The 22667-nt window shown below is 39.8% G+C and overlaps 1 protein-coding gene across 1 annotated transcript in view; it reads right to left on the reverse strand.

The window, feature by feature from the left end:
• Window positions 1–669: 669 nt before the first annotated feature.
• Etv5 (ETS variant transcription factor 5) overlaps window positions 670–22667 on the reverse strand; it is a 56575-nt gene continuing 34577 nt past the window's right edge. The window contains exons 8-13 of the mRNA XM_027951501.2: window positions 17107–17366; window positions 14543–14602; window positions 9242–9310; window positions 8897–9066; window positions 3918–4019; window positions 670–1624 (exon numbers count right to left, since the gene is read on the reverse strand). Of these exons, the coding sequence (XP_027807302.1) occupies window positions 1403–1624; window positions 3918–4019; window positions 8897–9066; window positions 9242–9310; window positions 14543–14602; window positions 17107–17366 (883 nt within the window). The 3' untranslated portion in view covers window positions 670–1402. The remainder of the gene's footprint in view (window positions 1625–3917; window positions 4020–8896; window positions 9067–9241; window positions 9311–14542; window positions 14603–17106; window positions 17367–22667) is intronic.

A 22667-nucleotide genomic window follows, 5' to 3' on the forward strand; every position in this document is an offset into this window, starting at 1 on the left:
AGAAGAAACTTAAAAAAGTGGCAGGAAACCAGAGTGCTAGCACTGTTTTACCTGTCGGTGTCACCAGTAAGCCTCAAACCCTACAGAACTGTTATGCAGGGTTTAAAGCCCAAGATGTAAAGAAAAAGGAAAAAAAAAAACAAAAACAAAAACAAAAAAAACACAAACGGATGAAATGGAAATTGTCATTAGTCATGCCCAGGGAAGAATCCCTAGGGTTCCCACCAGGTGACCAAGTTTCAAATGGACATGACATGTAATATGTACATCTGCTTCCCAGAGAGGGCATGTTAGTGAACACGGGGAGCTATACACATAGAATCTATGCTTGTGTCCAGGCTGCCCTGCACACTTCAAAAATGTACAACTCAGGTGCAAATGTTCCATCAGGTTGTCTGGTGCAGAAAGCACAAAGCAGGCCACAGAGTGGGCTTTTACGTGGCTAAGGAACAGCCCCAGCAAAGCCCCTCTCAAGCTGCAGCTCTTCATAAGTCGGCACGGCCCTGCCTATGGGACACAGTGCACAGTTACCAAAAGGTTTGTTTTTGTTTTTTTGCTTTAAATACCAAAACTACAAAAATCAGTTTATAAACTGTTTTTCCAAAACAACCACCAAAACAAAACAACCCCCCGCCCCCCCCCCCCAATCAAAGCAAAACTAAATACTGTCAAAATTGTTAATCGCCCTTCCCCTAAAATGAAAGCCATCCACATTCAGCCATGTGACTGGGAAGAGAGAGGGGGCCTGCTCTATTTAGTGACCACATGGCTGGAAGGTTCCCAAGCGTAGCAATGGTTTATGATTTGAGAACCATGGAGTGGGTAACAGCTGTCAGGACTGATTCTCCCCTTTTTCTAAACCAAGGGGAAGTATTTCAGATTGAGCTAGAAGAACTCTTCAAATTTCAACACATATTTTTAACCTTTAATTGGTTTGAGCCTCCCCAACTCAGTCTACCTACTTTTCTATGAGCTTGTGATTTCTTTAATAAATGTGCAAACCAGAGCCCTTCTATGTAAAGGCATTTAGTAGTCCATGATCAACGCAGATTGTCACACACTGGGTCCCATTTTGAGGGTACTAACCTGAACAAGGTATTGCTTTGCATATATTGTCCATGGTAGTGAGGAGGCTCCATTCCCACATTCTCTTCCCAGAAACCTCATCAGAATCAGAGTCGAGGCACCAACCTTTTGGTGGTTTTTCTGCCCCTGCCTGTTCCCACTCCCCAGCCAAGGTATATGCCTTTCAGGGTGAAAATCCAGAGATGGCTTGGGCTCTCTGGATAATATTCAAATGGCAAGCTTTAGAACAGCCAAGAACACAAACAAAACCACTGCCCTCATCTGCCTGAACGGGAACTGCTAGCTCTAGGGTTTGGCTGCTCAGCCACTCAGGAACTTAGTAAGCGAAGCCTTCAGCATAGGGGAGGCTGCTGCAGCGATCCATGTCCAGGAGGTAAGCAGGGTTGTCTTCAAAGTGGGTCAGTGGCAGGGTGTCCTCCTCGTTGAGGGGGCATTCAGACTCTGCCTTCAGGAATGGACGCTGATTGTCCGGGAAGGCCATGGAGAAAAGGGCATCCGGGTCACAGACAAATTTGTAGACATATCGTTCCCCAGCCACCTGCGAGAGAAACACACCTTAAAAGGCCCAGCTGGGACAGGGAATGGGGGTCAAGGGAAGAAAATGACACAATTTGAAGCCCAACCTCTCAGGGAGCTAAGAATCAAAAGGTCTCATGAGTAGCCGGTTATACAAATCACTGGGATTTGAGCAATCTTGGGGACCTAACTCATCAGTTGAAACAGATGATATTTCAATTTCAAATTCACACCAGACAGGCTCTTTCAGAAGAAAATCCTCATTTTTGGTCTCATCCTGACAGCTTGGAAAGCTTAGAAAACACGCTTATGCTGAAGCTGCTGCCTGGGATTCCAAGGTCTGAGGGTTGAAAGGTGTAATGCAAAGCCAGACCTCATTTTCAGTTACCTCCAAAGTTTACATTCTTCATGGGTTGGGTCTATTATTATTATTTTTAAAAAATATTTTTAGTTATAGATGGACACAATATCTTTAATTATTTTTTTATGTGGTGTTGGGAATCAAGCCCAGTGCCTCACACATGCAAGGCAAGTGTTCTACCACTAAGCCACAACCCCATCCCCTGGATCTATTATTTTGAAGGATTAGGAATTTGATTGGAAAATCTGTGTGAAATTTTAAGGATGTCCCATAATCAAGTAGAAATGCTTTTTGGGATACCCTCAGTTTTTAAAAAAATTATTCACTGCAAGATTCTGCTGTACTCTAGAGCTCACATCTGCCTTGGTATAGACTTTATGCATTGTGATATCATTGGAACCAGAGGTCTTGATTATTTACGGTGCTCATCGGGTAGCTGATGAGTCATCCAGGTCAAAAGAATCACCCACTCTCTTTTGGTCATGCAGCAACAGTGCAGGAGGGCACACATCCTTGAAAATCAAACCTGATCCTCAGCTTGTCAGGTAATGCAGAAAGGCAAGGGAAGACTGCTATCATTACTGGTAAAATAAGCACTTTAGGATAAAAAAATCTGAATTATTGAGTTTAATCCTGCCCATTTGTCATTCTGTTGTGATTCTCAAATAATTAAAAAAATATGGCTTTGCTTTCAAATCTTGGGTTTAAGAAGTATGTGGTTCCAGTAGAAGCTTGCAGAAGTAACAGTACAATCAGGCCAAGAGGTCTTAGTTTATTTCACAGTTCCACTTCTATGTATGTTTAGTCATCAGAATGTGGTATCTGCACCAATTTTTCATAGAACCCAAGTATCAGAAATCTGAGATTTTTCTGAAGCTGGATGGCTATAGTCTTCATCAAAGCAAATTTTAATCAACCATCTCTGTTTTTTTTAAGCCACAGCTTAATCCCCCAGAGTCAGTCTGTGTGGAACAGTGAGGCAGGAGAGGAGGATGGTAATACTACTAGATCCAAGTCAGGCCTAGCTGATGACACTAAAAGTAAAAGGGATAGGGGATCAAAAGGAAATGGGAAGTGATTGCTAACAGGAATGGGGTTTCTTTTGGGGGTGATAAAGTATCCTAAAATTGTGATTGTTGCATGGATTAAGGATGCTCAACTAGTAAAGTCCATGTGAATATTCCAAAACCTAGAAAACTGTGTAACTAAAACACTTCAGGTCCCAAGATTTCAGATAAAGTATACTCAGTCTACATCATGTAGACTGCCTAAAAGCATAAATGCCAGAATTTTGGGAACTGCACAGTATAAAATTTGGTGGCTAAGGAAGGTCAGAAAAAGATATGCCATTCCCATCTTCTATCACCACCCATCCCAATAAGTATTTTGTGTTGCCTGACATCTTCAAAATATACCCTGTCCTCTACCCTGCAAAACGCAACCTGCTACTGGGTGATTCAGTTGCCATTTTATAAACTTTGGGCTTTTGAGTTTTAGTTTCTATAGGTTTTGAAAAATAAGACTTTCTTATTCCTCTAATACTTTGGAGAGCATTAAGCCACCAGATTTGGAGGGCAAGTTGTTTTAACAACTGAAGACTTCAACAAAGCTCTTATGGGAGTGGAGACCTTCAAACTGATTCCAGATAAAATGGCTGGCTTAGTGTGGACATCTTAATAATCATGCAATTTAAACAAAGCAGAAGAGGCTAACTTTCCTATTGTGTCTCCTATAAGCAACTCCTGGTTTCTTTGTATCCAAGAACATTAAAGGTGCTCTTAATTATCCACTTAATTCTTACCTTGCTTGTTTTTTCAATATGCCTTTCTACCACAGAACCACTCATCAGGCTAACACTTTCTTTCAGCTATCATAAACAGTCTTATTATAGAAGCCCTGGACATTTTCTTTGAAACTGATCAGAGTGGTCTAAGAGTCTCTTGTAATTGCTCACCTTCTGCATGATGCCCTTTTCATAGTAGTAGCGTAGAGAACGGCTCAGCTTGTCATAGTTCATGGCTGGCCGGTTCTTCTGGATGCCCCAACGCCGAGCAACCTGAAAAGACAAGGAAAGCAAAGGGCAATGGAAACACATTCCCTGGGCCTACAGTTTTCTCCCAATCCCAGGAGCACCAGTTCTGTAACCTGCCTGCTTTGGCCAATGATCCATTTCTCTGACCTACAAAAGAAAGCATTTAATTCCCTTCAGACCAAACATTGAACAAAGCTGATGATTCAGTCACAACTGCTGGGCGGTGAGACCTAGAAGAATCCTAGCACTTTAAGATTGCAGAGGGCTTGGCTAGTGTCCCAGAGGATGCAAGCTCTCTACTGTTTCTCCACGTATGAATTATTGACCAATACCCATAGACCATTAACATGTTGCCATTAAGTGCTATGGTTTCTGTAGCAGTCAATAAGGAATAATTAGAATGGTCATCCTTGAAACATTAGAAACACACTAGTGAGTTGCTAATGGGCAAGCAGAGCAAAAGTTCAATTCTAATAAGATTGGAGAGGGGCCGGGAGATGTTTACTTATTGTTGCTCTCGGACTAAGGGGGAATCAGATCATTTCGGCCTTCTGCCATCCAATCCCCTGCTCCCAGAAGACTTGCAGAATGGACATTAAAGCACATACCACCATTATCCACTTAATGAAAAATTAACAGGGCCTCACAAACAGTTCTGAAGTGCATTATATCTAACCCAGTACACCTGAGGTACAGTGATGGGGGATGTAATTGGAGCTTTGGGCAAAGAAGACTTATAGCAGGAAAACTTCTTACTAGAGTCTACCCAATTATCAGGGCAGTCAAGCATTTCTGGTTTTAAGTATCTCAACTTCCAAAATTTTACTTATGATGATGATTGTTGAGGCAGGAGAAAAATAGCCCTGGAAATGTGGGTTTTCTCAGAGGTCTTTAAATGTACACAAATCAGGTCATATTTTGAACATTTTAGGTCAGTTTTGGTAACTTAAAAAAAATAACTATATATTCCTTTAATCTTTAAAAGCCAAATGTTAAACATGGAATAGGAAAGCGGGGCGAAAACAGCATTTCGCATGAAGTATTTCCTTAAATTATTTTGACAGAACGAAAGCAACTCTTCCTGAATTCAGGATTATAAAACAACCTTTAATAAATAACAGATGAGCTGGACACGTGCACACACCTGCAATTTCAGCTACTTGGGAGGCCAAGGCAGAAGGATTGCAAGTTCAAGGCTACACTGGGCATCATAGAGATCTAGTCTCATAATAAAAAGGGATGGGGATATAACTCAGTGATAGAGCACTTGTCTAGCACATGTGAGGCCCTAGGTTCAATCCCTAGTACTGCAAACAAAGCAAAACAAAACAGCCCCACAAAATTTAAAAAATAAATACCAAAAATGATCTAGAAGGAAGAATGCATTTGTCCTAATTAGAATAGTTCAACAGTAATGATTCTACTCTGCCATGCAAAAAAATCCCATGAAAATTATGTTTCCATTTATTAGCTTCATGCCCCTTTGGCACATATACTGTCCCCATATTGTACACCCATTTAATTCCATCTTAAAAACAGCCCAAAAGGCAAAATTGACCAAAAGTACATCTTGGTCAGAGAATAAATATTTTAAAGCAAGGAAAATAGTGGTTTAGAAGGAAAATCTGCTACATCAACCTAAGTTCTTCTGCTCTGTTCAACAGAAATGACACTCTCTGAAACTAATCTTTAACCACCGTCTGCCCCAAGTGACACGGGTAAATTTCAAAGAATCCCAGCATCATCATTTTACTATGCCAACAGAAAGCAATTTTGAATATTCTTCAACTTCAATTGTGACCTCTCTTTGCTGTCACTTGCATATGCAATAGCTTACTGGAGAGAGGTTTTGTATATGCACAGATTTCAAAGCAGCTCTGGTAGCCATAGTTACTGACTCATCCTCCCAGGCCAGAGCCCTATGATTCAGTGGCCCTCACCACTGCTGCTCCTTCTATAGTAATGCATGATGCAGCACAGCTCCAGAGCAGCTGGAAATGAGGGCTGCCCCTCTTCTGCAGTGGGAGGAGCAGGCAAGAGATCATTGCCAGCTCTTTCTTTCACGTCTCCCTTTAGTAACTCAGGGAACACACATCTTAAAGACTGAGGCTGAAGGAGTTAAAAAAAAAAAATCCACCTATCCCCTCCTCCCCTTTAAAGAGAGAACAGCCGCAGCACAGGGAGTGGTTCTTTCTAGCAGCCCATCCTTTAAAACCTCCCAAGGCATCAGTTATCTGCCACATGTTCAACAAACAACCCTACCCCCCAAAATATTCATTAATGCAGATTCACAGTTAAAATGGCTCCAGATTAAAGCCGAGTCAGTCATAATTGAGAGGGTGCTAAGCTGGATGACTATCAAAAGACATTTGATTAGGGGGCCTGCCAAAACGCAGTTTTAAAACCACAATTTCCATGCACAGTGTAATGGATATTATGGATAATTACCCAGAGTGCACTACTCAGCCACACAGCTGCCTACAATTACGTCCCCAACAGCTTCCTCCTCCGCTTCACCCTTCAAGCTCCCCCATGACAACTCCTTATAGCTTTTTCCAGGAGTTGGTATCTTCCTGACATTAACAAGAATGGGGCCTCAAAGTTACACAAGGAGTAAGGGGGAAAACTCAGCAATGTCATGTGTCCTGAGACTAACAGAACATTCAAAGAACTCAGTCAGTCCAAGGTTAAGGGAGCACTGAGAGTTTGTGGAATGCCTGGGAACTTCCAGGTGGGGTGAGAAGAGCAATTCGTGAAGAAACAAAGCTGCCCAATCAACATGGAGAGGCTTAAGGCTGCCACAAGCCTCTCACACATGCAACTCAGCTGGTTGGCATTTATGAACATTCTGGATTAATATTAGTTTCTTTATTAAGTAAGAAAGCAGGGGCCCTTTGCCATCTGTTCATCATTTTCTTTACCACTGGCAGGAGAGCAGAAGATTCAATAACAGCTTTACAAAGGGTCATAACCAGCTTTACCTGTAGCTGGACAGCCCGTGCTAGGCCTGAGGCAGTGGCAATAAAGTAATAAAAGCTCCTGTTTGTGAAATGAGATAAATCAATAAGGCTGCCCACATGACAGACTTGCTTTCAAAAAGCCTTGGTGAGTTGAGGTAACTTGCTTTCCTCAAGCCTCACATAAACCAGGCCACATTATTAGGAAAGAAGGGAGGGGAAGGATAGGCCTATGTGCAGCGGATGGCTCTCCAGGAGGGCTGGAAGCCTAAAACATGGTCCATTTCCACATGACTTAGACAGAGAGAAATGCTTGGGAAAACACAGCGGTACCAAGCTATGGCTTTGAAGGTAGAATGATCCTAATTACAGGCTGTTTATAGTACCTGAAATGGATGTGGACACACATCCATTCTCATGAATGAATACAAACAAGGCAGAGAATACCATACACATTTTTTTTTAAACTGCTTTTAATGAAATCTGCCTGTTCTACCAATCAGGACTCTTCATGCTTCCAACCCATACTTTCTCTTCCTTTTCTGATCATCTTTCAGACCATTTCATTCTTCCAAACCAAGTGCCAGGTTGTTACCTCCTGCTGCTAACCCTGGTGCTAATTTATCCCCTTCATGTGCTAAAGTGAGCCCTGGAGTTAACTGAACATCTAAAACTGTAGTCCTTGCTCAAATGCTTTCCAAGAGTGTTGTTTCCGTTTCCGTTATACCCAACTCAAGGATATCTTTTGCTCTGCTGATTTAACACATATGCCTAAAAGTTCATGCTACTGAAATGTCAGTTTTGGGGGGGCAGTTACTGCTTTTCCATTTATAATAACTCTAGATAATAAATCAAACAAAATTAAAACACCACCTCCCTTTGAAGTATGTTACATTGAGAGACTGATTTAATTATTCTGTTATGTGGTATTCCAAAAAGGGTTCTATATTATGTCTTCTCCACTAAAGAAAGGACACTGATCAGTCCTAGGTTTTTCTGTCAATAGTTCTTGGCAAAAGAACAACAATCTTTCTTTCATTTTTCTTCTATTAAAAAATAATGGTGGTTTGTGTCATTTCTTCAACTATTGTGATGCTACATGATACACTATAAGAAAAGCCAAGTTCCTGCTGGGCATAGTGGTGCACACCTATAATTCCAGGGACTCAGAAGGCTGAGGCAGGAGGATCAGAAGTTTGAGGCCAACCTCAGCAACTTAGCAAGATCCTGTCTCAAAATAGCACAGAAAAAGGGATAAGGGCAGGAGTTAAAGCTCAGCAGTAGAGCGCTTGCCTTGCACGTGTGAGGCACTGAGTTCAATCCTCAGCACCACATAAAATAAATTTAAAAATAAAGAAAAGATATTGTGTCCGTCTTAAAAAAAAAAAAAGGAATCGGGATGTGGCTAAGTGCTTAAGTACCCCAGGGTTCAATTCCCAGTACCAAAAAAAAAAAAAAAAAAATCCAAATCCAAGTTTCTAAGACTGACCTATCTCTTGATTATTTAATTTCCATGGGTTAAAGACACTTAAAAAAATAGTGGGGTAGCACATGACTGAAATATCATATAATATGTCCATGTAAACCTCAGATATAAGATATGACATACAAGGGCTGACCCCAAAATAAGCCTGTGTTGCTGAAACAACACTTAAAAAGACTTTCCAAGAGTCAGAACATATCCTATTTGGATGTACATATTCATGTCCTTACTCCTTGATTTTGCAGTAGGGTTAGAAACTTTTTATGCATTTTATAGTGGAGAACTCTGGCTGTCCATGAAATAAAAATTGTTTTATTAAAAAGAAGGGTTCTGCCAAGCCCACTGGCCAGGCCAGAATAAAGAGCAAACTTAATACAGGAAAAAGCCTCAATGGAGATCTAAATAACAAACATCAACCACCACAATTCAAAACTCATTTGAGTCCAGTGTCCAGGGCTTACCTCCTCTGGTTCTATCAGCTTAAACTCCATGCCTCGGCCTGTCCAGGCAATGAAGTGAGCATTGGCTGGGTCATCAAGAAGAGTGACCAGGAACTGCCACAGCTGAAGGGAGCCTCGCCTCTGGTAAGGAGGGCCCTCCCGATACATGGTGGGCTCTTGCTTGACTTTGCCTGTTTGGGACAAAGATGTGTATGCAAGAATTTAGTCCAGAATTTCTCTGGAGATTTGGACAAAAAAGAGCGTTGTTTGATTCTGATTTAATCATTTTAATTGGTGAGACTGCTTGAGGAATTCTGACATCTCCAACCCTTTCATTTAGCATTAAACCTTGGATGGGCTACTTACCTTCCAGTCTCTCAGGCACAACACAAGTGTCATCAAAATATAACCGGGGATCTTTTTCATATGAAAAACCTGAAGGAGTTGAAAGAGAAAGAACATGTTGCTTAATAGATTCTCTGTGTAATACTAAAACTGGATTTAGAGACTAAAATAGGATTTGGTCACTTCAGCTCATAAGCCCTATGCTGTATCTATGTTGCACTGAATTTTGGGTGACTTCAAAAGGACTTAAGGCATTTGAGTTCTGATGTAATCATCTGAGCCTCAGTCAGAGCAGCATCAATTCTTGCTATCAGAACTAAGACTAAGGGAAGCGCTGAGTCACAAGTACGCCTGTCACATCTTATTTATGTTTGTATGGGTCAGTGTTGCTGTGACTGTGCCCTTAGATCATAAAAGACATCTATTTTGGTTAACCTAGCCAGACATATTTATTAGACCTGTACATGGTTTCACCATTTGCCTTTAGCTAATATTAATTTCAATCTTCCATATAAACTTGTCCAGGTTCTCTAAACATCTCAAATACCTTATTGGAGAGTAAAGTACATGGCTCAATAAATAAAGACCAGGGCCTATAGAAGATTGTGAAAGAGTCTAAGTTGCAAAGCCAATTGAAGGTATTACCAGACATAGTGGAAGAAATCCAAAGAGACTTCCTAGCAAAGCCAGCTAACATACCTCCTCCTCAGGGATCCCACCCTCTCTGTTTTCTAGCCCATCACCAGGATCCTGCCTGGTGAAGGATTCCTCCTCTCTGGGTTTGGTTCTTAAATGATTCACCTGGCTAGTACAGGTAAATGTGAATTGGACATGTAGTGGGGACAGGTAGGGGAAAGCACTCTGTGATAAAGGGCTGTCATTAGAATCAGAGAGAGTTTCACTGTGACTTGAAAAATCTATGGGTAAAGGAGCCAAGATATGATCCCACTATTTTCTCCTTCTTTTCAGTCTGCCCAAATCAAGTAGCTTCTTGGCAGGTCTAGAACACCATTTTAAGAGGTTAGGACTGGAAAAGCCTGGCCCAACTTGGAGGAAACTAAAGATTGTTTTGAGTTTTTTATTACTGATTTTTGTTTCCTTAGCTCTAGGCATGATTTCTCTGTTGCTTAACTACATCAAAGGAAGTGTATTTTACTGACATTTATTTGTTGTTGAATCTACTAAATATTGAGGCCAGGCATTATGCTAGAAGTGGGTAAGGAGTTAGAACAATATAGACTTGGTTCTTGTTCTCATGGAACTTATGTCTCAACTGGGGGAGACAGACAAAAAGGATAAAAAGAAATAAGACATAGTATAGTGTGGAAGTTAAAATATGCAGGTCCCGGAGCCAAACTGATGGACCCCAATTAGCTGTGACTTTGAATATATTAATCCCTCTGTGCTGCAGTTTCCTCATCAAGAAAGTCTGGGGAAGAGAATAATTCCTACCCTGTAGGTTGTTATGAGAATTTAATGAGTTAATATATAGTCTATTCCACTGATTTATTTCTTTACAACGGAGCACCAAGAATAGCTCCTATAATAAATGATAGCTTAAAAAAAATAACTGCACATTGGGATAATTACTATTAAGAAATTAACTGGACAGTGAGAGAGCCTTCTCGTAACATTCTCTATAATGGAGTTGAAACTCCTTAAGAAGGACCACATACTGAGTATTTTAGTGTCCTCATAGCACTTGCAGACAGAAGTGTTCAATAAATATTTGAATAAATAGGAGATTCCACAGTCTTCATTAAGGAAAAGACTTAAGAAAACAATGCTAACCTTTAAGTCAGAGATTTAGTGAGTCCTGATCAATTTATTTTCCAATTTGGTATTAGAAACCTGTTTGACTTTTATGATAAGTTGGTATACTTTACATCACAATCTTATCTGTATCATTTTTTTACCTTGGTTGCTAGGAACCTATATGTTTATTTTCTGACCTTCCATATGTATTTTGATAAATACATGATGTTTTAATGGTTTCATTATAAAGATACTATAAGTGAACTACTTCAAAGTTTACACACCTGTCAAAACTATGACGTTATTTTTAGAACCTTTCTTCCTCTTGAGGTAAGAATAAACATACTCTGTGTGTGTGTGTGTGTGTGTGTGTGTGTGTGTGTGTGTAGGGCGGTGGGGGGCTAGATTAAATTCTCAGTTTGGTTTTTAAAACTAATCAGATGAAGGACTGCCTGTAAGGAGTAATCATTTTGTGGTTTCTAGTTATTGCCACATGTGGTCTTCTAAAACATCTGGAAGATGCTCTTGGTTTAAGTGAAATTTATGTCAGTTGAATTTGCACCATCAGTTATTTCAGTTGTGGCCACAACCAGCTAATCACTCAAATAAAGGTGGCAGGAAGGAAGAACTTGTTTGAGGGGTAAAGTGGAAATGAAAGATTCAAAACATTCTGCAAGGATTCCAGGTGAAGGCTTAAGGCAGGAAGGCTATCTTAGCAATCACAGATGCCAATCAGAAACACTTGTTTTGCTAACTGTTTCACAGGCATCTGTGGTCAAGCATGTATAAGGATAGAAAAACCATGCCAGGGTTATTTAGAACAATTAAAAATACTGGTATCTTTGAAAAAAACTTCTTCTATGCACTGGGTCAGGGAAAGGAATGGGAAAGAGTGGGAGAAAACGCACACAAACTCACCAGTTAGTCTGTGTATAGTAAGCAACCCAGTGTCTTACTAAAAATATTTCCTTTAAGAGCATGCTCTTTGCTAAATGTTGTAATTATGTAAAATGTTTTCCTCCCTTATTCCCTCACTCCCTCCTAGTTTGCCTGCTGCAAACATCAATTGCTTCTGTAGAGACATTCAGGAACCTGGAAGAGAGCCCTGCACAGCTGTGCCTATTGCAGCCAGTGGTCCTATAGTCCTTCCCTTGGAGGGCTGGACCCTCACAGGGTAACCAGAGGAAACACATCCGGATGTCCCACCTAACCAAACTAGTGGGAAACTCATACGAACCACCCTTGTTACTAATCACCTGTAAAAATCAGCCAATGCTTCATGAGTATCAGATCTTCCGCCTAAAATGCCAGAGATCAGTGGTTCTCAATCTTACATGCACCTGAACCCACGCCAGCATTTTTTCTTTTTTAAAGCAAGGGTACTCAACCACTGAGCCACATCTCCAGCCCTTTTTTAAAAATTCTTTTTACTTTGAGGCAAGGTCTTGCTAAGTTGCTTAGGGCCTCACCAAGTTATTGAGGTTAGCTTCAAACCTTTTATCTTCCTGCATCAGCCTCCTGAGCCTCCAGGATTACAGGCATGTGCCACCATGCTCGGCCCACCCCAGAATTTGTGATTTAATTGCTTTGATGAAGGCAGAACATAATTTTTTTTTTAAACTCCCCAGGTGATTCTAATATGCAGCCAAGTTGAGAATCACTACTTTAGTTCTTACACTTGGAGGTGCATTTCCTGAAGACCTTGTGAAAATATAGACTGTTGGGCCTCACTCTGGGGTTTCTGATTTAATAGATCTAAAATGAGTCTTGAGAATGTGTGTTTCCAACAAGTTCCAGGTGAAGCAGATGCCACGGTTTGGGGAATCACACTGCTCTAGATATTTAAGAAGAAATGCTATTTAACAGACAAGAAGATACACTTCTGGGGAAGCTGTTCTAAGGAAAAAAAAAAAAAAAACCTTTCTTATTTCAGGGAAATCCTAAACCTACCACCTAAAGTAGTGTTTTTGCCCAGAAGGGTGACTTTTAAGCCCTGAGCCTACCTCTCAAGGCCTTTCATGCCCCACAGACTTCAGTCCTCAACGGTGCTCCTTTCCATCAAATGAGCCTGCTGATTTGCTATTGTCATCCACTCATGCAGGAGCTATTCAGCAAATGATCCTTGCAGCTCTGACAGCTCAATTATCCTCCCCCCACAAAAGGCCCCCTTCCTCCTCTGTGTTCCCATCTAATTACTCTTTTAAAGAAATTCTAGATTTAAAAAAAAAAAATCTGTGTTGATGCCCTAAAAACAAACAACAACAAAACACAGGCCCTCACAAACACTGGCAGCAGATGCCTTGAAAATGTCATTCCTTTAACCCAGAAATTTCAGGGATTTAGCTTCAAGAATTAATCAAGGGAACGTGAAAAGATTTAATTAGGTGAACGTTTATTTCTGGTTATTTTGTGAATAATCTGGAAATATCTACATTTTCAGCAAGAGGTGATCAGCTAAATGCATACCCATAATAAATACTGTGCTGCCACTACAGACACAATCAAGGAGAATGTTGGAAGCTACAGCAATTACACTGGCTGTACATTGTGGAGGGCGATGAAGCCTTGGCTTAGAATTCTGGCTTTACCTACCCAGTCATATGACCTTGAGCAAACCTTTCAAACTCCTAAACTGTCTGAGCCTCAGTTTCCTCATATAATATGGGGCTAATAGGAATATATGTCTTCTAGGAGTAATGAAAAGATTAAATGACTAAAATCAACACATTTAAAGAAGTTAGAACAGGATTTGAAATATATTAAGCATTCATTGAGTCAATGACTATTGTTAAAAGAAAGAACAGTATAAAATGATGAATTCTGTGTATGATCTGTATAATATTTATGTCTGCAAAGAAAAAAAATGGAAGATTTTACATAGCAAGTTTATGATAATCTCTGGACAATGAAATTTAATTTTTATTCATTTTTTTGTCCATCTGTATTTGCTAAATTTTATATAACTTTTATTACTTGTGACAAGAAGCTGTAGAAGTTTATATTTTAATTAAAACAAGATCAAAAGCAAGCTCCTCCAGGAAACTGAGCTCCTAGCTCCATCTGACCACTTCCTTGGGCCATGTGCTATAGAACATCTACACATCTTATTTGCCAAGAACACCTCAAATTTTTCTTCCATGTTAAAAGCAGCAACCATTTATTATGTAATAATTACAAGGGAAAGCTAGCCACCCAAACTAAGTGAAACCTAGAAACACATTTTAAAATTGTTTTCTAGCATGTCCTTGGATTACCCTCACTGACCTAATTATAAAGTTCTAGTTTAGGCTGATCGGTCTGGAAATGTGGAAATCAACCAACTTCCCTTTTTCTTCCCCATATTCTCCTATGAACTCTTAAAAGTTAGGGTCACTGCTTTTAAAAATGATGGCAGCCCTCACAAGTGCTTAGAAGCATGCCTCAGACCCTATGTGCAAGATAACTGAAGATTATGATCAATCAGCATGCATACTCATTAGCTAAGAAAAGTTTAACCTATGATCTCAAACCTCAGTCTGGAAACAGCACTTTTAAATTTAGTATATTTTAAAAAAGAAAATTCCTTACCTTCATGGCTGCTGGAGAAATATCCCCCTCTCATGTAGGATGACTGGCAGTTAGGCACTTCTGAAAGGGAAACAGAGACACACAGACTCCTGTCAAAAGGTTCTGTAGGAAAAGCAGCACACAGGATCAGCTTGGTAGTAAAGTCCCTAAACTTTCTGCTCCAGGGTCAAGTCCTTCTGGTTTTGTTCTGGTAAAGTGGTATCATCCCAATAAGTAACATGGGAAACTTAACCCACCATCTGAAAGTAAGACTCTTCTCAATAATCACAGGAGGGGAAAAAAAATGATGCCTTGCCCTACTAATCCACACATTTGAGAAACAAGTTAATACCAAATATGGCCAGAAAATTAATGGGAGAAAAATTAACTTTCAAAAGGTTGAACTTTGTCTCCTAGGCTTTATGGAGAGTAGAGGAAGAAGATTGCTTTAGATTGTTCTCATCTTGCTCCCTTTTACTGTTGATGGTCATGTCCCATTCAGCTCCAAGGGATGAGGGTATTTTGGGGCCCACGGGATTAGGGGATATGAAGTTAAGAAGCTAGGACAAGAACTGGCAGGAGTGGGGACTGCAATTTGGTAAGTATTAGTTTTTGTCACGTTGAGTCTGTTATACTGAAACCCACTCATACTCAGGTGATGTCTTCTTCAGGCCTCATGGTATATCAAGGAGTCCATGAGAGGAAAAGTGAACTGAGCTGTGCCTATGTGGGACAAGCCTTCACCCAGGGACACCACTATTCAGATCCAAGAATTAGAGATATGGTAACATTGTTGAGTGTCTTGCTTCAAGTGAGTGGGGTAGGGTGAAAAGCCTATCACAGTTGATTAAAATATCAATCCCAAAGGGAAATAGGTCTCTGGTTATGTCTACTCCTAAGAAAAGTACATCAAAGCCTTTAAGAGGAATGCTAGTGGATATTTTTGCAAGTTATCACTACCTAATTTTTCTGTCATAAATCAACGGGTGTCTCCCTCTGCCCTCATCCCCAATCTTTTCCTTAACCAATTTCTGCTTAAATAGAGCAATCTATATGTAATCTCAGTGAAGACCAAGGCAAATTCTATATCCTATTCCATATGTGAAAGCTATTCATATTCCATATGGATAGCATGATCTTTCTTCCCAGGGTCTTAAGAAAAGCATACAAATAGCTAAATACAGTAGCACATGCCTGAATCACAGCTACTGGGGAAGCAGAGGCAGGAGAATTGCATGTTCAAGGCTGGCCTGGGCAACTTAGTAAAACTGTCTTAAAAAAAAAAAATTAAAAGGCTGGGATGTAGCTCATTGGTGGAACACCTCTGGGTTTAATGCCCAGTACAAAAAAAGAAAAGCAAAGCACCCAAAGGAAAGGTTAAAAACACACAAACTATCCTTGGATTCTTTTATCTGCAAGAAGAAAAAAAAAAAAAGAGTGAAAAAGTTTTAGTAAAGCTAAAGGGGAAATGAAGAGGAGGAAACACAGTTCCTAAATGTTGCAAGCTACAAAATTCCAATTCTCCTTTCCCTCAGTGGTTTCATCTAATAAGCCAAACCTGTAAGACACATAGGGAATAAATGAGTGGTGGGGGGAGGAGAATTTCCCTGTGTACAGTTTAAATTTTTTGAAATGCTAAAGTTCCTACGCAAGAATCCTTTAACCAAACAACAGTTGCTCTCATGTTATACCTTTCTGCTGAAGGACACAGCTTTCCTAGTTACCAGTGCTACAACAGAGCAGTGAATTCCAAGAAGCAACCAACAAAACAATCTTTTGTATGGTATACCAGTACTCCAAACAGCTATGCAATACCAGGTGGTTTCTTAGCACTATTTTAAGAATAGAAAGAACCAGGTCCTAAATGTGGACTCTTTCTTAGAGTTACATTGGGATTTTAATAGGTCTTTTGAATTAAAAAACAAAGCCAGGAATAGGACGAGAATACAGAATGTATTCCTTGTGTCCAGTGAGCCTATAGCTAAGAGGCCTTAAATGGGTACCATCTGAGACCATACCCCAGAAATCTTAAGGCTTGACTTGGAGGTGCACTTTGCACTATCTCTGCCTACTGTACTTCCTACCATCAGCACAGCTGCTCTGTTCTATATCCAATTTCATATAACCATGTTTGCTTTACTAACTCGTAAGTTCTTAGAGGGCAATTTATTTTTATTTGTATTTTTTCAGTGCTGGGGATCAAATACGGGGCCTCAAGCTCTGCAACTGAACTATACACTGCCAGCCCTTGAAGACATTCCTGTTTTGTTGGTACGGGGATTGAACCCAGGGACGCTTAACCACTGATCGACATCCCCAGTCCTTTTTATTTTGTATTTTGAGATAGAGTCTCACTAAATTGCTGAAGGCCTTTGCTAAATTGCTGAAGCTGACTTTGAACTTGCAACTCTCTTGCCTCAGTCTCCCAAGATGCTGGGATTACAGGCATGCACCACTGTTCCCAGCATGAAGGCAATTCTTATAAAATTATTATTCCCCAAGATTCTACAACAGAAGTCACTCAATAACGAACAGACAGATAAATATGAGAAAGAAGAAACAAATGGCATGATTTTTATGCTCACCTGAATCAACGCAGTAATCCCGGGGCTCCTGTTTGATTCCCATTGGTGACTGGAACCCATGTGCTGGGGGACCTGGCATTCCAGGGACCCCATGTTCATAGAGTGGGTCATGATATTCTTGTTTGAATCCCTGAGGGGGTGGGGGAGCTGCAGGGACAATAGGTTCTGACATTTGTCGGTGGTAACTGGGGCGATTATCTCCAGGAACTCCTGACTGCGGAGGGAAGGGATGGCAGGGTTCAGACAGTTGTCTCTGAAATCTGTAAGAAGAAAGAAGTTAAATTGTCTAATAGAGACATTATGATATTTACTTAGAGTATTGGGGACTAGAGGTTCAGATTAATGAAACTACTTATTAATCCTTGTTTTTGGACATTTTACCCTTTTCCCAAAATTATATTACACATTTCCAATCCTGAGTTGGTGGGGAGGCAAAACAACAATAATCAAAGCAATGATGTGATAATCTCCTTCATTTATTTAACGTATATTCTATCTGTACAGATTATGAGCCAGGTTACATATTAACTATATAAGACCAAGTATTTGCAACTACCACTAAAATGCACATATTTTTTCACTAGTTCATTTACTCTCTCTTACATATAGAATAGAATGAATTTTTTGAGGACCTTAGAATACAAATTAGTTAAAAATGTATTTTTAAAAAAGAAAAGAAAATCCCAGTCATATCAGCAATCAAAGTCATGGAATAATCAGCAAATGTGCAGACTACATAAGAATAAAATCTTGAAATTGTTTTCTGCAGCAAAGAAAGAAGATCTAAGTAAAAAGGAAAAAAGTAGTTAGGACTTTCAAGCTGTTGAATCACTGCAAATTATTCTATAAAAGTAAATACTTTCCCAATCAACTTGACAAAGTGATTCTAACCTTTATTTAAAAGATGAAAAAATTTTAGAAAGAAATAATGACCCATTACATGTTGACACAAATTATAAAACTATAATAATTAACACTGATGGTAGGAGTGAAAAATTGATGGCAGATCAAAGGAATTGAATAGAAAGTCAAAATCTGTCAAGTATATTCCAAAACTTACTACTTGTTAAAGTTGGCATTTCAAATTAGTGAGAAAAAAAGTTAGATCCCATTTAATACCACATGCCAAAATAAATTTCAAATGGATAAAAGATTTCAATGTAAAATGTGAAACCATAATACCAAAGTAAATAGATATGAAAACTTAAATAGTTTTGGAGGGAAACTTCTAAGTATCATACTAACAGCAGAAACCATGAAGATAAACATGGATATATCTCACTGTTTAAATTTCTACAAGCCAAAAAAATAGCCGAAACAAAACCAAAAGAAAAACATTAAATTGGTGGTGGTGGTGGGGAAATCTATAATAGTCAGAAAATATCAAAACCAAAACTAAAAGTAAAACCAGGGAAAAATCTCTAACAGACAATTTTAATGTCATAGCTTTTAAAAACCAATAAAAGATTAACATTTCAGAAGAAAAGAATGGGTAAAGGGCATAAACAGGAAAATCATTAAGAGACATTAATGGTCATAAACAAATTTAAGTTCATTAGTAATAAAAAAATGTACAAAGTAAAAAGAGAAATATTTTTTTCCTTGGAGGATAAGCAAGTAGCTAATAAGTCTGTGCCTGGCACATAAATGTCACTTGAATCAGATTGGAGAGAGCTACAAAGATGGCCACTAATATAAATGTCTAACAAGGGAACTGGCCAAGTTCATTGTGATATAACCACTTAAATGACATACAATGTACTATGCAAACACATAGGAACCTGGAAAGATTTTCAAAATATTGCCAAACAATTCATAGAACATCAAAGTTTCACTAAAATAAAAAAAAAAAAATTATGGCAGTCATATAAAATGGTGGGAAGATTTACACCTACATGTTAATGCTGCTTGCTTTGGGAGAATTATGATTCTTGGTGATTTTTCTTTTTTGCCCATCTATGGTTTAAAAACGAACAAGCATTGTTTTTGTAGTAAGAACAATAAAGGGCTGGGGATGTGGCTCAAGCGGTAGCATGCTCGCCGAAAACTAAAAAATAAATATTAAAATTCTCTCTCTCAAAAAAAAAAAAAAAACCCAAAACAATAAAAAGCCTTTTGTTATGATTATTAATCAATGAGTATCCTTAATGTTTAGCTGTCAGATAAATCCAGCTGTGTGCCAACTGCCCTCCCTGCTGAATGGGCAGTACAACAGAAGGGAAAGCCTGAGACCCTCAAGTGATGCCACTTACTAGGGAAGTGACAGAGCAAAGAGTCTTGGCTTTGTTTCCCTATCTGTGATGTGGGGATATACTATCCTCCCAAAGCTTCTGGAACGGTGAAACACAATCATATCTATAAAGCCTGGCTTCTGCCATGGCCCTGATCTTTGACAGACAGGGACAGGCTTTTAGAGTATGGCTTGAGGAGACCCTTAATCCATGACATTTGCATGAGGCACTAACCTCTGGGTTCGTAGAGAAACATTCGTGGTTTTTCTCAGGTAGAAAATAGGAATCAGGGTTTGAGAAGTAATGAATGATTTATAACAACTAATTTCAAAGAGGGTTTTTATTTTCAGTGTTGGGGATTGAATATAGGGCCTCATATATGCTAAACACACTCTGAGCTTCACCCTCAGTTCCTCGATGAGTTTTTAATAAAACCAAGAATATAATTCTGTAACACTGGTCTTACTCTACTTTTAGCTGAATCCTTTGAATAGCTTTAATCAAATAACTTGACTTAGATTTAAATCAGTCTGTGGCAACAGGTGGCCAACAGATTTCTAGAACATCAAGATTTGAAATCTTAAACTGCAGAGATCTGGGTGCAGATAAAACACTCTTCAGATCAGGGGGTGTAGCACGTCACAGCATGTTCTTAGGTGGCTATCATTCCACTGCAACCAGCATTGCATGTTCCGCCCCCCCCACCCCCCCAGTATTGGAGATTGAACCTGTGGGTACTTTACCACTGAGCTACATTCCCCAACCCTTTTTTAAATTTTGAGACAGGGTCTTGCTAAATTGGCAAGCTGTATTCAAACTAGCAGTCCTCCTGCCTCAGCCTCCTTAGGAGCTGGAATTACAGCTGTGTGCCACCATGCTTGGCATAGAGCCGTAAGATAATCTTATAACATGATCCCTGAGCAATTTTATATATACTTATCCTTTTACCCCAGACATCAAAAGTACCCATATCTGCTTGGCTGATGTCTTCAATGTGTTTTAGTAACTGCATAAGGTTCAGCGAGCCGATAGCCTTTTACAAGGGACAGGCATGCCATACAGCAGAACTTTATCAGGAACTAGATTTTCAAAGTTGCTATTATTTAAGGAAACCTTGCAAGGGTCTCTGAAGAAGAGAAAATTTGCAACTCACGTTTAATCTTGACATTTAGAATTCAGGCACAGCAGCATGCTGCAAACCTGAAGTCTTTCAGAAAGGAAACTCAAAAAGCTCTTCTTAAGGCTTTATTTTTATTAAGTGCCCAAACTTAGGCTACTTGGGAGGAGGAGTAACGAGGGCACCCACCTTCCCTTTTCTCTCCTTTTCCTCTCTGCCACCATCTTAGCAACTTCAAAGGTGACCTCCACAAATCAGTTCCTCTGATGGCTCCAAAATGGCCTGTACCTCTCAGTTCTGTAACCAGAGCCTCTGCAGCTGGCAGGTCTGATGGCCCCACTTCCGCTTAGTGTTCATCTTCTCACCTTCCAGCATGAAACTCTAGAGTGGCCTGGGATAGCCTCTGCAGGAAAAGGTCCTTCCACATGGGCACCGGCCACCCCTCAACCCCATACTCTAAGGACACATGAAGCTCTGAGGCCTGGGGTCTGCAGGGCAGCTTCTGTAACTGGGGTTTGTTCAGCACTGGTTTGCTTTGAAAAAGCAGGAGTAGCAAAGGGGAACTTGGGGGTAGGTCATCAACCCAACAAATTTGGAAGAAGATTCTCGCAGAATTCATTGCTGTAATTGTTCCTATTTGTAGAGATTAGTAAAGTAATGCAGTTCTTGTCCTCAAAATACATTCTGTGAACTTTACTCACTGACCTTCATTTGAACCCCGTTCCCCTCACAGCAATGCTTTTGAAGTATCTAAGAATGTGTTGTCTACATAAAATAGCCTGGACAAAGCCGCTGCTTCTTTACTGAGGCAGGCGACCGTTCTGAATCCAGGAGCAGCCGGTTTCTACCCGGCCTCCTTTCCCTCCCACTGCGGCCCATGACCCCAACAGAGCTCAAGCATAATGAACTCACATTTGGTGAGCAAAGGAAGATGGACTACTGAGTAAGGCTTTTTACAGTGCCAGTTTATTTAAAGAACCAGTTATTTATTTATTTGTCAGATTTATATAGCGCCTTTCCTCCCAAGAGCTCACCCACGCTACCAACATTTGGTTTACGTTATGAAAACCGTTAGATGCTTTTTCTGCATTTCCTTTTCAGTCTCTCCTGCCAACATATAGAGTAAACACAATGCTTATGGGGAAAAAAGAGGAGAAAAGTACAGATTTGATGAAGCCTACACAGTGGCTATGGGTGCCAGGTGAGGAAGTAGGGGCTCGGAGGCCAGCTTAGAGATGGTGTGTGCAATCTGCCAAGAAACCAATACCACCACTTAATATTTCTGTTAAGGCTAAGAGAAGATGATGAAAAACAGAGAGGCTCTGGCTGTGGAGTCTAAACACTCCATGTTGAAACCCAATCTTTACCACTTACTAGCTGTGTGACCTTGGGTGAGTTATGTGACTGCTCCCAACCTCAGTTTCCTCATCAATAAAAGACAGACAACAAGGATGTCTGACTCAAAGGGCTATTGTAAAGGTCATTATAATAGAATGTATGTAATAGGGCCCAGCACACTGCTAGGTCCTCAATACACAAAACCTACAAATACCCGACCTTTTCTATAAATTCCCCAACTAAAATCAGAAGCTATGCAAGTCTAAAGACCCTAAGAAGTTGGGAGAAGACCATCACAGACACAAATCTAACTAAGAGAGTTTATTAGTTGTCTACAATATCCATTCTCCTTTTTCAGAAAGAGGAACCTGATTTTTATTGTAAGTGGCAATGTGCTGCCCAACTTCACATCTGTGTTTATTTTCCTGCCATATACTCCTGAGCCAAACATGGTTCCTAAAAGCACACCCAAAAACCTCTGAAACAACTCCCAGGACTGTCAACTCCTGGAGACCTGTCAACACTGCTTAGATTCAAACCAGTCGATCTAAACTGTGATAAAACCCTGAGAGATGGGAGGGGAAAATGTGTCCTTTCTAGGTCTAGATGTTGGTCTGATTTCTCAAGATGAAATCTGGGAGAAGGAAGGTGAAGCAAATATGACACGCTACTAGGATATTAGATGAATCAAGTATCAGTTGTGCATTTACAGAATGATAAGCCTTATGATGAAAAGATTTGGGATAAAAGGAGTGCTACATTTTAAAAACTTAACATTAACTTTCTAAGTTTGTGGTATTTCCATATGTTTTGGAAGATTTCTTTTAGTATATGGAATATAAAAGCGGTGTTTTAAGTAAAATTGTCTCAGAATA

This window comes from Marmota flaviventris, chromosome 8 (genome assembly GCF_047511675.1).
Source record: "Marmota flaviventris isolate mMarFla1 chromosome 8, mMarFla1.hap1, whole genome shotgun sequence".
Taxonomy (NCBI): Eukaryota; Metazoa; Chordata; class Mammalia; order Rodentia; family Sciuridae; genus Marmota; species Marmota flaviventris.